The sequence below is a fragment of the Elephantulus edwardii genome, unplaced genomic scaffold (genome assembly GCF_000299155.1).
Source record: "Elephantulus edwardii isolate Elephantulus edwardi_28Jun2011 unplaced genomic scaffold, EleEdw1.0 scaffold00001, whole genome shotgun sequence".
NCBI lineage: Eukaryota > Metazoa > Chordata > Mammalia > Macroscelidea > Macroscelididae > Elephantulus > Elephantulus edwardii.
Window position 1 is genome coordinate 215,127 of NW_006399751.1, and position 16,574 is coordinate 231,700.

At 44.7% G+C, this 16,574-nt stretch overlaps 1 protein-coding gene across 1 annotated transcript in view; it reads left to right on the forward strand.

Moving 5' to 3' along the window:
* The window catches only part of WDR59 (WD repeat domain 59), an 83,472-nt gene extending 70,204 nt beyond the window's left edge, over positions 1 to 13,268 (forward strand). Inside the window, exons 22-27 of the mRNA XM_006878860.1 lie at positions 2,996 to 3,108; positions 4,034 to 4,184; positions 4,282 to 4,354; positions 5,549 to 5,675; positions 5,933 to 6,075; positions 13,033 to 13,268. Coding sequence (XP_006878922.1) covers positions 2,996 to 3,108; positions 4,034 to 4,184; positions 4,282 to 4,354; positions 5,549 to 5,675; positions 5,933 to 6,075; positions 13,033 to 13,268 — 843 coding nt within the window. The remainder of the gene's footprint in view (positions 1 to 2,995; positions 3,109 to 4,033; positions 4,185 to 4,281; positions 4,355 to 5,548; positions 5,676 to 5,932; positions 6,076 to 13,032) is intronic.
* The last annotated feature ends 3,306 nt before the right edge of the window (positions 13,269 to 16,574 follow it).

Here is a 16,574-nt window from a genome sequence, read left to right on the forward strand (position 1 = left end):
CATAAGGAAAAGGGGACGGCGTATTCTCTTAGCTACTTCCTGCTGAAAAGGGACGCTGTGGGTTTCAGGGTGAAGATCTTCTCTCACTACTCTAAAGGGCCGGTAATCTTTTTTTAAAAGACTCAGTGACCTGAACAGATCCATGAACATGAAGAAGACAACATGAGGTAGAAATCTTAGAGAAATTGTAGTTTAGCTATAAATGGTTGAGTGATGACAGTTCAACTCTGCCTCCTAGAGGTAAAGCCTTGGGCAAGTTAGGTCAGAATCTGACGGAGAGAGTGAGAGAGAAAGTAAAATGAGGAGAGGAAAAAAAATTCTTTACATAAGGAGTACTTGAGAAAATTTGAAACACAATATACTAAGGCAGACTTGCACAGTATCTCTGGTGAAAAACTACTTCATTTTCAGTTGTTAGTACTTTTCACGTGGAATTTCTTTGAAAGGTTCAGGCTAGTCCTGTTGTTGTTATGTGCCATTGAGTCCCCTGCAACTCGTAACAACCTTATGTATAAGAGCCCTAAACCCTGCTCTATCCTGTGCCAATCTCATTGTCTCTGACACACCTATCCTCATTACCCTAGTTACTGAAGCAATCCATCTCATCGAGGATCTTCCTCTCCTGGGCTGTCCCTCCACCCTCCCAAGCATGACATGCCTCTCCAAGGATTGGTCCTTCCTTGTAACATGTCTAGAGTATGTCAGGCGGAGCTTCAGAATCCTTGCCTCCAAGGAGCAGCCTGGCTTCACCCTCTCCAGGACAAACCTGTTCATTCTCTTAGCAGTCCATAATATATTCAATATTCCAAATGAGGTGAAAAAGACCTTTACAGTCAGAGACTCATCTGAGTTTTTATCTGGGTTCTATCCCTTTTTTGTTACATAAACTGTCAACTAATAGGTAAGCTAGCTAATCCTTTCGTACCTCAATTTCCTCAACTCTAAAATGGGAGTAATACTTCCAGGTCATTTTGAGAACTAAATGAGCACGTATATGTAAAGTTCCCACACCGAAGCCTTGATTGATGAAATCTGTCCACAAATGGTCCAACATTTGGTCCACTTCCTGTAGTTTTTCACAAGTGCTAGTTGGACGGAGAAATGACACCGGTGAAGATATTTGAAGAATTTTTTTTGGTTAAGTGTGTATTGAAGATGATGTGTCCACTGTTTTGTGAATCATAGAAATAAGCCCAATGTCACTCTTTATGTTGAAGGCATTTAAGAAATTATGTTGTTGTTGTTGTTGTTATGTGCCGTCGAGTCGTTTCCGACTCATAGCGACCCTATGCACAACAGCTCTAAACCCTGCTCTATCCTGCGCCAACCGCACCACCTCTGACACACCCATCCCGATTACCCCAGTCACCGAATCAATCCATCTCATAGAGGGTCTTCCCCTCCTGTGCTGTCCCTCCACCCTCCCAAGCATGATGTCCCTCTCCAAGGACCCGTCCCTCCTGGCAACATGTCCAAAGTATGTCAGACGAAGCCCCAGAATCTTTGCCTCCAAGGAGTAGCTTGGTTTAATCCTCTCCAAGATAAATCTGTTTGTTTTCCTGGCAGTCCAGGGTACATTCAGTACCCTTCTCCAGCACCACAGCTCAAATTATAGGTGAGGAAATACTGCGCCTCGGTCATCGGTCAATATAGCGGACGTTCTGTTCTGGAAAACCGTTCACTCCTCCCAGCAGCCCTTCGTTCGTTGATTCCGGGGATGAATGCTGTGAGCGTCAAGTTCCTTGTTGTGCTCGTATGAGCATGCTGGTGCCACATATGGAGTTAACTGTATGTGGATGACATGCTTCCCTACCTGGTTTTGCAGGATTTTTATTTGCTTATTTGTTCTTTTTCAGTTTTCAACTCTTTTGATTTAAAGTCCACACCATTTTTTTTCATTCTAGATTCTCTAGTAAAGTGTTTTCCATTATTGGACATACAGTTTTATGTTGCCACAAGGAAAGGTTTTCTGAAGTTATTATTACATTTTTTAAAGGGATTAGGGGCCTGGGGCCTTCCCTGACAGCATTGGTGTTGTGTCTGCTACATTTAATAGGCATTTAATGGGCATGTATTGCCATTGATGACTCCAAACCCCAGGAAATTTTCAGCTTGGAGGGATTTCTCAGGTTAAGTTGTCAACAAAAAGAAAACCAAGTTGACTTTGTCTTGACTTTTTTTTTTACCAACAATGGAGTTTATTAGGGAAGGAAGTTGGAGGGTGAGGGCAAAGTATATCTTATGGTCCAAGTCCAGGATTTAGCCCAACAGTTCCAAGGCACAATTCTTCAATAATTCCAGGCTCCAGTTTCAGTTGAGCTGTCCAGTCCAAATCATCCAGCAAGGCTTGCCTCACAGCAGTTATAAGTCAGCTTCTCCTTCGACTATCTGACAAGAACACATAAACCTTTAAGTGTGTCCAGCAAAGATGCACGCCTCAATTCACACCTTACCACCGTCTGTCCACGGTAACACCACAGACTCTCCACCATCAGAGTCTCGCTCTCACCAGGATCTTGCCACCACAATCCTTGCTCACCTCAACACTTCGCTGCTCAGTTGATTCATTTTTCTTAAGCACCAAAGCGTATATGGAAACTTTTGTAATGAAGGCTACAAAGTTCTTCATCATTTCAGTGAAGAAGGACAGAATTGAAAAGTGCTACAGTGCCTCTCCCTCCGCCACAACACAGTTCACTGAGGAAACAGCAGAAAAGTCACTGAGTGTCGGGGCGAAATAGATGTCCCGAGTAGTTACCCATGGTGTTGTTTCTCTGACACCTGCTTTGTACCAAGAAGTTATTTGACACTTGTTCCTTATATAAGTTCCCTGAAGATGTTGTTTAAATGCAGACTGTGGTTCAGTAGGTCTGGGGTAACACTTCTGGGAAATGAGCTCATGACCCACGTGTGGAGTAGGGTAAAAGTTCTACTGTGATTTCTCTTCTGGTCCCCCACCAATCTGAGTCTGCATGTTGCTATCTTGTCTGCCCAGGTTTGGTCACTGGCCACCGTTGCGACAGATCTTTGCCTTGGTCCGAAGTCCGATCCAGATTTGGAAACACCCTGGGCTCGACATCCATTCGGGCGACAGCTGCTGGAGTCTCTGTAGGTTTTGAGAGTAAAAGTGGGAACAGTGAGTGATATAAGCTGTAGGTCTGTAAACACTTTACATTATTACTGAGAGAAAGGTGCAGAGCCCCCAGAACATAGAAGTCGAAGCTCTCGAGGTGGTAAAGTTTTGTCTCGGGTGCCATAGATTTTAGCCCCTGAGAACAGCTTGGAGAACTGTGTTTTGGTTTTTCTGTTTCACACTGTTAGACAATTTATGTCCAAGGTTGTCAGTCTGGTCAAAATAGTGTCTGTGTTCAATGTATGGCACCAAAAATATGGCATACTAGAAATAAAAAAAATAATGTCCAAGGAAACAAAACCACATGAACCTCTAGAATAGTGAGGCCCAGGTCCTAAACAGAGGAGATCCGCTCCCTTTGGGTTGGAGTTGCTTTGCTTACCTTTTTAGGCCAAACATGGACCAACGTGAAAATATCCCATGATCTTCTTTAACAGCGTACGTTCATAATTCTCTAGTCTACCTGTTTTCTGCTCACTCTGTATTGGTGAGACAGTGGGCACCTTCCTGTAGCTTTAGATTTGAAGGGGGAGGTCCATCAAGGGTCCCTGACCCCAAACAGCAGTATGATAACCTTTACAATTAGGACTGAGAAAAGCTGAGAAAGCGTGACCCATGTCACTCTAAAGTTGGTGTCATCTGGGTTCTTGGCAAGGTGACACTGAACTCATGTATTAATGCCAGGAGATGTTTCTGGAGGCCATTTAGGTCATTGGTAATACTCTGAAGTGTTTTATTCCAAACCAGATTTAGTCAGGCCACTTGGTGTATTGAAAGTCCCAGTTCCTGATGGAGGTTTTTGAGGCACAATTGAAAATGCCTCCATGTCCTTGTGATTGTGGGGCTGCCCTTCCACGGCCCTGCACCTTGATCGGCTCTTGTCTCCTATTTTTTCTCCAGGTTGGCTCATTACTGTCAGCTTCGGGATGTGCAGACACTGGCCATGCTCTGCAGTGTGTTTGAAGCGCAGTCTAGGCCTCAGGGGATACCAAACCCCTTTGGGCCTTTTCCCAGCCGTTCTTCCAATCTTGTGGTGTCCCATAGTCGATATGTAAGTGTGTGGTTTCCTGCTTTGTTCTGGAGTGTGAAATGCCATGTGGGATGGTACTTTGATGCTCTTCCTGTTTGGTTTTTCGCCCCATCTACAGCCCAGTTTCACCTCCTCTGGTTCCTGCTCAAGTATGTCAGACCCAGGACTCAACACTGGTGGCTGGAACATAGGTTGGTACGCAGATGGCATCACCTGGCTGGGTTTTCATTCGGATAAAAGCCGTGTGCATGTTGTAAATATGTAATCTGTGAAAGATGAGTATTCTCCATGTTTATCCTTATTTCCTCCATTTTTTCTTAATTCCTATTTCCCTTTACATTTCGGTTGATGGGCGTATTGTTGCTATCAAACCCTGGGTTTTCATGTTTGAACAAACCAGTTTCTTCCATCTTGCTAGGTCTCTTCTCATCTCGTAACTACTTTTGGAAGTAACTTCTTTCCCACTGTTCAGTCTTAAACTTGACTTTACTTTTTCCCTAATATATAGTTCCCATGATCCTTTGCCCTTGCCCATCATTCACCTTCTCCTGTATAAGTCAGGTTCACTCCCATTGACTGTACAGAGCTCTTAGAAGTAGGTGCAGTTGTTTCCCAATTTTTATAAAGAAAAATTTATTTTCCTTTATTTTAGAGTTAATTTAAAATATTTAAAACATGCCCACATAAATAACATGCACCCACATACAGCACACAAAGGAGGTTATGCTGTTTGCAAAAACTTAATGTTTGTGTCATTTGTGTGGTGGTGTTAAGTGCCGTTAAGTCCACAACAATCCTATGAACAATAGATCTGAACCCTGTTCTCATGATCTCTGTCATGGTCAAGTCCATTGTGACATAGGGTCTACCGTGGACTTATTTGTGTGAAATATATTAACATTTTGGAACATTTTCTTCTGTGTATATGCGGAGTGTTCTACATATGTGACTTTGTGATATGTATGTTTTTTTATTATTATTATTTTTTGTGTAAGTGTACCGTCAAATCAGATCTGACTGGTACAGGAGGAGACTGTCCCTCCTTCCCTGGCAGAGCATCTGGTGGATTCAAACCGCGCGCCTCTGGGTGATATGTATTTTTAATAAATCCTATGCATTTTCTCATGTCACTTAAAATATCTTTATAAATAACGATAGTGTTACATTCCATCATGTTTGTATATAATGACAAGTTACCTTAATGAACATCTAGACAAAAATTTAAGTCCAGGGCAGGGTTCTTTTTAGCTGTGCCTCTTGGAAATTTATGCTCAGTTAATGCTTCCACCGGCAGATAACTTGGACCCACTGCACTAAGGAATAGTTTTCAGATACTTGACATGTGTCCTCTGACTGCAGCTTTCTGTCCGTTCTGTGTTCTCCAGCGGGGAGAGAGGCCGAGCACCTTTCATCGCCCTGGGGAGAGTCCTCACCGGAAGAAATGCGCTTTGGGAGCCTGACATACAGTGATCCTCGTGAGCGAGAGCGGGACCAGCATGAGAAAAACAAGAGGTAGCCCCTTTCCTGGCCAGAGCGCTCATCTCATAGCTCTGAGTCTCCAGAACTATACCTGCTGTAATTTTGGCCTAATGGGTAAGGAGTTGTACTGCTAATGTAAAGGCCCCTAGTTCAACTCTACCAACTGCTTCATGGGAGAAAGATGGGCAATCTCCTTGTATGCCATTTACAGAGAGATAGAGTCCGAGAGAGGAGGAGAGAGAGAGAGAGAGAGACAGAATGATAGGAGTTCTTAAATTATATCTCTCCAGGCTTCTGGACCCTGCCAACACCCAGCAATTTGATGACTTTAAGAAGTGCTATGGGGAGATCCTGTATCGCTGGGGTCTGAGAGAGAAACGAGCGGAGGTGCTGAAGTTTGTTTCGTGTCCTCCTGATCCTCACAAAGGGATCGGTAAGTATTTTTAATGTCTCACTTAGAAACAGAAATTTCAAAAGCCTTTTGAGTCTATTCCAAGCTTTTAGAATCCCTGCCTTTCATAGCAAGATTAAATTTCTGTTGTGTAGTATTACACGTAGTCCTCAGATATTTATTGGTAATAGGATTATTTATTCTTTTATTTATTTAAAAAATTTTATTATTTTTTTGTGTGTACCGTCAAATCAGATCTGACTGGTACAGGAGGAGATTGTTCCTCCTTCTCCAGCAGAGCATCTGGTGGATTCAAACTGTGCACCTCTTGGATTGCAGTGCAGCTTCTTGCCACTAGGCCACCAGAGCTCGCCAGGATTATTTATTCTTTAAAATATATCAAACTCCCTTGGGCACTGGGCACAGTACTCACACATATTTCTTCCCCTGTGGAGCTCACAGCCTAACGCAGGAGAAGAATGACTCAACAAGTTGGGAGAACTATTAGTCAGCATTTGACTCATCAGTGTCACAGTGTTCGGCTTCACAGCAACCACGAGTTATCTCTGTACAACAAGTGGACATACCAGGGTTGCATGACCTGGAAGAATGTTTCACCAAAAACAATTTAAGGCAGGCCTGAGGGCTGCGGAGTAGAGTCACCCACCTTTGCGAGAATGGTTACCCGTGGTGGACAGTGTTTGGTGGAGCTCTCCGATTAAAACAAGCTTGGAAGCAGGAGTGGCATCCACTTCCATAATAGCTTGCCTCTGGAAACCCTATGAACCTGGAGAAAGGACAGAAGTTATACAGGTGTCCAGGACTTTTGTTCATAGGGTCACTATGAGTCGCCTACGACTCGACGGCACTTAACAATATTAGCGAGCACACAGGATATTGAGATGGGACGGGGATTAGGGAGGAGCATTTGGAAGAGGTTCTCATGTGTCTCGAGGGAAGGCCTCTCTGAGGTCAGGATGTCTCGTCTGAGGGCTGACAGAAGGAGCTGTCATAGGGACTACTTGTCTGTCATTAGGCTGGCTCACATGTTGCTGTGATGCTAGAAGCTATGTCACTGACATTTCAGACAATGAGCCTGGTTTCCACTGTGGACAGGTTTCAGTGGATCTTCCAATCTAAGAAAGCATAGGAAGAAAGGGATGACATTCTCCTTGTAAATGACCCGGTGAAAACCTGCTGGCTGACAACAGAAGATGGTCGGGGGTCGTGACTGGGAGACAGGCTGCCACAGCTGGAGGGCACTCAGGTGCACAATGACCATGACCATGGACTTGGACATCCTGATGATCGTGAAGGTGGCCTAGGGCCAGCCAGCGTTTCTTACAAATTATGTTCTGGGCACGGTTCAAATCCACCAGATGCTCTGCTGGAGAAGGAGGGACAATCTCCTCCTGGACCAGTCAGATCCAATTTGACGGTACACACACACAAAATAATAAAATAAAATTTAAAAAAAAAACCAACACAAATTATGTTCTGGGAGTCAGAGCCACTTTATGACAATAGCCCTAACACTTTGGCAGAAACTGGAAATTTAGTCTCCCCAGAGAAGGTAAATAAATGCATTTCCAGATTGTGAGAGGGTTCTGGACACTGAGTAAGAAAGACAGAAGAAGAATTGATGCCTTTGAATTATGTGCTGCAGAAAGTCATTGAATAAACCATGGACTGCCATGAACAGACAAATCTGTCTTGGAAGAAGTGCAGCCATGATGGTCGTTAGAAGCAGGGAAGGTGAGACTTGGTCTCATACTTTAGAGATGTTGCCAGGTGGGGCCGGTCTTTGGGAAAGGACCTCATGCTTGGAAAAGTAGATTAGCACTGGAGGAGGAGAGCATGGGGAGGTGGCCTGACACAGTGATTGTGACGTAGGTGTAAGTACAGAGGCGCCAGGAGGACTCAGGATCGGTCAAGGTTTGATCTGTTGTTTATAGTGTCGTTATAAGTTAGAGCCGATTTAATAGCACCTAACAACAGCACCAAGAGTTCCCACATCCCACCTAGCATAATTCATGAAGTAGGAAGACGTCAGGTAAAGATCCTAGAAGTTTCGAGAGGGTGAAAACACATTCTGTTCTAAGGATAAGGGCTGTGAATGGCATCACACATGTTGGGAGCAATACTGAAAATGAGATGACAGCGCTTTAATATTCTTAAGAAAATGATGTGCAACTTAGAATTCTGGACCCAGATATCCAAATGTGAAAGTAACCCTTCAACCAGCGTAAGAAGAGAGAGAACATTCAGTCCAGGAAGTGAGTCAGTTTGGGGGTGGAGGGAGATCTACACGACAGAGCACCAGATTGGAACAGTCGGAAAGGTTTCAAGACGAGCAAATGGAAAAAAAATTTATTGGGCTGTTAAGTGAAAGGTCAGAGGTTCGAATCTACGAGCCGCTCCTTGAGAGCAAGATGGACAGTCTCCTCGCCTAAAGACTTTTTTGGAAACCTGACGGAGCGTTGCTATGACGGGATCAACCTAACAGCAATGGGTTTCATCAATAGTGTACTTTAGTCAGGGATGGATTACCCAGTGAACAAAGTTAGTGCTACAGCTTAGGAAGGAAGCCCGCAAAGGCCCATGTTCACCTTGCTGACTGGGTACTGTTCCTGTCAGGGGTTGTAAGTTTGAAAGAATCAAGGATGAAAGGGAGCATCCACTGTGGAAAGTCATTGTTCCTGTTTGGTGCTATCGAGTTGACTACCATTGAGTTGACTACAGCTCACAGCAACCTTCAGTTGTTCAGAAGAGTTTCAAAGGCCAGTTATTTCAGAAGTGGATGGTCAACTCCCCTTAGTCTGTCTGAATCTGGAAGCTCTGCTGAAATCTTCTCCCATGTATAACCTGTTGGTATGAAAATACTGGGGACACAGCTTCCAGCATCACAGAGCCAACAGGCTACCTCAGTACAGCAAACTGACAGACAGATACTGTTCACACAAGAGCAAACTATGAACCAGCAAGCATATATATATGTATACACAGATTATAAAGCAAGGAGCACCACACAGGTCTTCCTTCCCACCCAGTACGGTAAACTTTGAAGAAGGACATCATGCTCGGGAAAGTGGAGGTTCAGAGATGGAGGGGAAGACTCTCACCGAGATGGATTTGACACAGTGACTGTAACAGTGGGCTTTAATGTAGCAGAGATGATGAAGATGGCATAGGATAGGGTAGGGTTTCGACCGGATATTTGTAGGGGCCACTATGAGTCACAGTTGAGTTGATAGGGATGCTGTGAGTCATTGTCAAGTTCATAGGGTCTCTGTGAGTCAGTGGCAGCACCTAACATTAACAACATAGCCACTCTGTGAACAGTAGATAAGAACTTTGCCCTATTCTCCCATCCCCGTGGTTTCTGATATGTTCAAGGCCATTCTTATACTCACTGTGTCAGTCCATCTTGTTGGGGTTCTTCCTTTCTCAGCATGACTGGCTTCTTCTCACATCATGCTCCAACTATGTGAGATGCAGTGTCACTATCTTTGTCTCTCAGGAGTATTATCATCAGTAGAGGGTATTTGAAAATGAAGAAATAGTTTTGTAAACATACTCTCTTAGAGGTAGAGATATAAAAAGGAAAGAAACAGTCGGAAATGCTGGTCTGTGTAATAAGCCTCATAGAACTATTGACCCTATAAATTACGTGGCTGTATGGCTTCATTTACAAATAAAAGCCAGAGAAATGTATAGATTTAGCGCTTGAATAATAATGATTCTTTTCATGTGGATTCTTTTGTTAGTGAAGAAATGGAAAGATACAGAGTTCTCTTTGGTCAATATGTTTTTCAGCACATCTAAATATATGAGAGTATATCAGTGAGAGATTAATGATAGCCTGGAGCAATTTGTCTTTTCAAATTAGTTTTCAGGAAAATACATGAATCACAGAGCTATTTACCTGCTGTTATCAGTCCATCAATCAGCTAAACCCTCTTTGCCATCTATTACCGTCAAGCTTCATGCTGGATTCTGTGAGAAGTACAAAGAAATGGAAGGTATACTCTCTGGGGTTAAAGAATTTATAATCTAATCAACTAAAACAAATTTAGGAAGACTTAAATGGACTTCAGCAATGATACTGTGCCCTAGTTCTATTCAAAATCGCCATCAGAAAGACTTTTAAATGGGTGAGGATGGTGGAAGGAAGACTCACAGACAAAAAAAATATTTAGAAAAGAAAAAAAATATATGCAGAGTTTTACAGAATACTTCAGAGTTCCACAGAGTTGTCCTGACTTTGAAAGAACAAGCTCTCCAGGCACCAGATACGTTAAGTATTGAAAGGAAAGGACTGTAGGTTATTGTGGTTACAGTTAGTCTCCTCGTGGTGAAAATGCCATTTCTTGTGATTTCTGCATCAGCAAGGGTCACCACATAGCAGCTGACATCATCATCGCAAATCTGAAGATGAGATTATTTTTATTTAAGGAATTAGATGTTTAGACAAAGGACTCACAACTTTCTTTTGGCAGAGAATGACAGAATAAATTTTTTTTATTATCAGGATTATTTGTGCGTGTACCGTCAAGTCAGATCTGACTGGTACAGAAGGTGATTGCCCCGCCTCCTCCAGCAGAGCATCTGGTGGATTTGAACCACATACCTCTGGGATAGCCATGCCATTTCTTGCCACTAGGCCACTGGAGCTCCCTCAGAATGAATGTTTTTAAATGCCACATGATCCAACTGTACATGGTTCACAAAGTCACAGCTGAAGTCCACGGACTCGAAGTTGAAAGTGAGAGAATGGAAAAGCAATACCCCATGCAAATAATAACCAAAAGAAAAGGAGGGTGGCAGTCTTAATGTTAAACAAAGTAACTGTTAAGACAAAATCTGTCTGAGTGGTTGAAGGTGGACATATAATCATAGAAGGACAACAGCTAATCAGGATTTAACAATCATAAATATATATGCACCTAGCACTGTTGTTGTTGTTATGTGCCGTCGAGTCGCCTGCAACTCATAGCGACCCTATGTACACCAGCCCTAAACTCCGCTCTGTCCTGTGCCAATCGCACTGTCTCTGACACTCCCATCCCAATTACCCCAGTCACTGAATCAGTCCACCTCATAGAGGGCTTTCCTCTCCTGCACTGTCCCTCCACCCTCCCAAGCATGATGTCCTTCTCCAAGGACCGGTCTCTCCTCACAACATGTCCAAAGTATGTTAGACGGAGCCTCAGAATCCTTGCCTCCAAGGAGCCACCCGGTTTAACCCTTTCCAGGACAAATCTGTTTGTTTTCCTAGCAGTCCATAGCACTAGAGTATCTAAATATGTAAAATAAACACAAAATCGGATGAGTTGTACTTAACTTGATGGCACTTAATAACAAAACAGTAACATACAGCTACAATAATAAAGTAACCAAAGGAGCCTGGAGCAGTATCAAAGTAGAAACACAGACCACTGGAATAAAATAGAGTCCAGAAAGAAACCATGTCTACATCTGTATGGTCAACTGATCCCCCCACCCACCCCCAACTCTCTGTACAGTTTATAGCCTCAGAAATCTGCTGGACAGTCAGCCATGGTTCCAACTCGACAGGAAGTCAAGTAATTTTTTTAGAAGACTGATTTCCCTGCTGGGAGAAAGATATGGAAAAGGCAGCCCAGTGGGGCAGTTCTGCTCTGTCCTGTAGGATTGTTCTGAGTCCAGAGTGAATCAATTCAATGACAAGGAAACTGTGGTAGTCCTCAAAAAACTCCAACTCAGAGTGCTTGAGTTAGAGCTGGTTCACACTGACCCTCTGAGCGGGCTTGCGGCGGCTGTAAATCCCACAGGGCATTGCCCGTCTTCCTCCAGAAGCACCGCTGGTGGGTTCACGATACCAGAGATTCCGCCCTTCTGCTGCTCCTTTTTACTCCACCAGAGATCCCATTTGGTGGATTCAAACCGCGACCTTTCAACTTGTTGGCAGGAATTAATTGAATGCATAACCTCTGCACCCCCACGACACTGTGCCCCATGTACCAAACCAAACCTTTGCTGTAGAAGTGAATTCCAACTCCTACCGGTCCTATAGCGAGCTCTGGTGGCTTAGGGATAAGGAGTTACTTGCCAGCCCAAAGACACGCAGTTCAAATCCACGAGCAACTCCACGGGAGAAAGATGGGCAGTCTCCTCCTGTGAAGTTTCCTGTCTCTGAAAACCTGTTGAAGGGTCAGGTAAGGGTTGGTTCTGATTCCGCGGTACACAACAACAGTTGGTCCTGTAAGACCAGAGTAGAACTGCCCAGTAGGATTTCCAAAACTGTCAAGTTTTCTGACAGCAGACTTTGGTATTTTCCTCTCGCAGTGGGTTTGAACTCATGACCTTTTGGTTTAAAGCATCTGGGCGCTTTAGCCATTGTACCACCAGGGTTCCATATTTTCTCTGTATTTACCATACATTCAAGGAATTTCTGTTGGTACATTTTCATAACTACCTATTGTCAAAGGTAGATAGGAGAAGGGACTCCCTTCTCTTGTAACAGAGGAAGGAGAGGAGCCTTGGGAGGGTGAGTTGAAGGTTTCTGTATCAGTGAAGAGGCCACACCTCATAGCGTCTCTTAGGGAAGGTGAGGCCATCAGGTGAGAGAAGGGTGAGAGGGATCCGAGGATGTGTGGAAGGAGTTTGCGCTCTGGGTGGTTTGACAAAGTCACGTGTTCTGGAAATCCAGACCACTGCTCAGTGCTGTTGCCTCCTGGTAGCTCTGAGCATGAAACACGACTTATCTCCACATGGCCTTCCTACGAGATTGTCCCGTTGTTTGTGGCAGGTGACCCAGCTGTGCCCACTGCATTCCCTCTACCACTTAAGTGAGACTCACTAGATTTTTGAAGAGGGGTTCTGCTGAGTGTTTTGTTTTGTTTTTGAAGTTTGAAACCACTGCACTATATCTAACTCAACAGTCCCCGTTTTCTGTTTCTCAGAACTAAATGCACTGTTGTTCTCTCTCTCTTTTGTGGACGTCACCCCTGTTTCCAGAATTCGGCGTGTACTGCAGCCACTGCCGGAGCGAGGTACGTGGCACGCAGTGTGCCATCTGCAAAGGCTTCACGTTTCAGTGTGCCATCTGCCACGTGGCCGTGCGGGGCTCGTCCAACTTCTGCCTGACGTGTGGGCACGGGGGCCACACCAGCCACATGATGGAGTGGTTCCGGACCCAGGAGGTGTGTCCCACCGGCTGTGGGTGCCACTGTCTGCTCGAGAGTACGTTCTGAGCTAACAGACATGGGAGTGCCCCACGTTGGACAGTCCCCAGAAGTGCTGGAGACAGGAGAGAGGTTCCAGGATGCAGGAGCGTGCTCCCCACCAAGGCCTGCGCCTTAGTGTTCAGGGAGGGGAGGGACATTGCAGGGCCCAGAGTGTTCCTGCATCAGTTGAGCGAGCGCCTCTGACGTCCAGGGCTAACCTCACGCCACCACTGTGGCGTCTCTGACCCAGCACAGTTCCTGCGGTCAGGCCCAGACGCTGTGGCCGGGGCCGGAGGACAGTGGACATGAGTGGAACTGATGAGCGGGCTCCGTCATCAGTCACTTTGGAAGTTGCTTTGTTTCAACAAGCTGTTGGGCAGTGAGTGACCTTCTAAAGTATGAAACTTAAGTTATAAATACTTGATGTTCTTAAGGATTCTTCAGTTGTATTCTTTTTTCTGTCTTCTTCCCACCAGCTGCTATTCCTTAACTGATAAAATTCTAATAATTATTTTTTAAAAAAGAGAAAGTTAAACATTAAGTGAGTTGGTTGGTTTCTTTTGCTTCTGTTGGTGATTGAAATTCACTTTCGGATCAACCCCAGTCTGCCCAGCTTTTCTCGGGACACGAGTTTGCTGCTTTTGGCCCTGGACAGGAGAAAGAGTTCAGTCTTTTAGGTTCTTTCCCCCACCCCGAGCATCTTGCAATGGTTTCTTCCAGCAAGAGGGAAACAAGGTTGCATCCCAGCACGGGGATTAAAGTGTAAGTGCGCTCGGGCAGGCTGGCTGGGGCAGAAGGCACTGCCTCTGCAAACCTGCTCCCATGCTGATCTGCAACCCTCAGGTGGTGATGTCTCAGGTGCCCACCAATGTCTTCAGAACATCTCAGTGGATCATGTCTCCTAGGTGACTTGGAAGAGAAAAACCTCATCTTCACATCCCTGTTGACATTTCTGAAGGAGCTCTGGTGGCGCACACGGTAAAGTTCTGTGCTGCTAACCAAAAGGTTATTGGTTCAAATCCTCCAGCTGTTCTGTGGGGGATAGGTGGACAGTCTCCTCCTGTAAGATTTCCAGCCTTGGAAATCTAGCAGGCGTTCTTCTGAGTCAGAATCCACTTGATGGTGGTAGGTCTCCACAAATAAATCCATTTTTTTTCTGAGAGTGGTTGTCAGAACCATGTCCAGAATACAACTCTCAGTAATGAGCATGTCTCCTTCTGGGGCTACTGGACGTGAAATACCACAAAGACAGCTTTAGACCCCTGGGCTGTGCCCACATGAAGACACCAGTATGCGATCAGCCACATAGTTCAGGGCCACCTGGTCCACTGAGGAGGCTGAGATAGAATGGAGGCCAAAGAAATATGACTTTGTTCATACTGCCCTCTTCATTTAAAAAATCATATTGTACTAGTGATCAGAATATCAAAACCCTCAAGTTCATGGCCATGAAGTTCAGTTCAACTCAGTAGTGACCCTCCCTCAGGCTTCCAAGGCTGAAAACAGGAGAAGACCTCTCTCCCCATTCTCTACTAGAGAAGCTAGTGGATTCGAACTACCAGCCTTCCAGTTAGCAGCCCACCATGTAACCCACTGCACCACCACCACTCTTCTTAGTGATCACAGAATAGCACTTAGTGATCACAGATTAGTCAGACTCACTGCTGTCGAGTTAGTTCTGATCGTGGTGCCCTGTAGGATGTGGAAGGTTGGCCCTGTAGAGTTTTGTGAAGCAGGCTTCCCTCATCTTTGTCCCCTGGAGTGGCTAAAAGTCTGTGAAGCAGGCAGTGAGTTTGAACCACTGACCTTTGTGTTGGAAGGCAAGTGCCTTAACCACAGTGCCTCTGGAATTGATTCTAGAATCATAGCTGACCCTCTAGCAGCTTTCCAGACACTGTAAATCATGGGAGGAGACTGCCCATCTTTCTCCTGCAGAGCAGCTGGGGGATTTGAATTGTGTACCTTTGGATTGACAGCACAGCGCCTCACGCTCTAGGCTGACAGAGCTCCTGACCACACAGAACAGGAAGGCTCATTTCACTCAGCTTTAACGATGTGTTATGGTCCTCCATGAAATCCCATTTTCTGAGAAGAATCTCCTCCTGTTCCCTGTTGCCCAAGCTAATGTGAAAAATCTATCCCCGTCTGCCTCCACCAAGGGAAAAAAAATGGTTTTTCTGTTTTTAGTTTATAATGGGCCCCTCATCTTCTGAAACAGAAAATTCACTAATTGCATTATAATGTCTTAACTTGATTACACTAATTCCTTTTGAATTTTCAAGACAAAAGTTATTAGAACAAAAGTCTTTAATATTTTTTAACTCTTCATGTTTGGAAGCAGGTTGGTCAGGCCAGTATTCTCTCGGCTTCAGTGTAGTAGGTTGTGACAAACACCTAAGATCTTGATTCTTTTCTTTCTTGTTTAAAGAAACGATGCAAGTTATGCTCCTAAGCACCTTTGAACTTGACCAGGACCATAAATAAGGGCTAGCAGCCTTATGCTCCAGAAACAAAAGGTTTCTCAGGCGTTCTGTTGGAAAAAACGAGGGTAGGACGTGGGGCAGGTGCACCTTCTGAGCAATCACCAGCTTCGTTCTGCACAAATTGCATTCATTCCAATGGCACCGAGGTACAGATGATACCCTGCTTTCCTTGGAAATGTCCTGCAGACGGAATCAAGGTCACCTTGATTTCTTTCTCCTCTCCAGTGTCGTCTGATCTAAAAATGCATGCAGTCTCAAAAAGCCAAGTTCCTATGTCACGAGTGCCTTCCATTATTCACCGGTTCCCTGGGTGCTTGGTGGTTGACAGGATTTGAGAAAGCCCTTTCCTTCTTTTTTTTTTCATTATTATTTTATTATTTTTGTGTGAGTGTACTGTCAAATCAGATCTGACTGGCACAGGAGGAGATTGTCCCTCCTTCCCCAGCAGAGCATCTGGTGGATTTGAACCGTGTGCCTCTGGGATTATAATTGCAGCTCCTTGCCACTAGGCCACCAGAGCTTCCCTAGCCCTTTCCTTCTTGATGCCTTAATGTAATGCAGCTGGAACACAGGGGAACGCGGGACTCACTTGCTTTGTCAGAAGACTGATGTAGTAGCCAGCCTTGAGCTGACGTGTGGGAGCCTATCAGTGGCCCCTGTGTAGCAGACTAACTTCTCTGAAGTCTCATTTTTTTTTTTTTTTGCGAGCCATGTAAAAACAGTTCAAGAGGTGCGGTTCTAAATAACACCTTCTGCTAAATGGCTTACCTTCCGATACCATCCTTAAAGTTGGAGCCAGCAGTGGAATCTCAAAGGACACATTCCAGAGAATAAAACAAAGACCATAGCT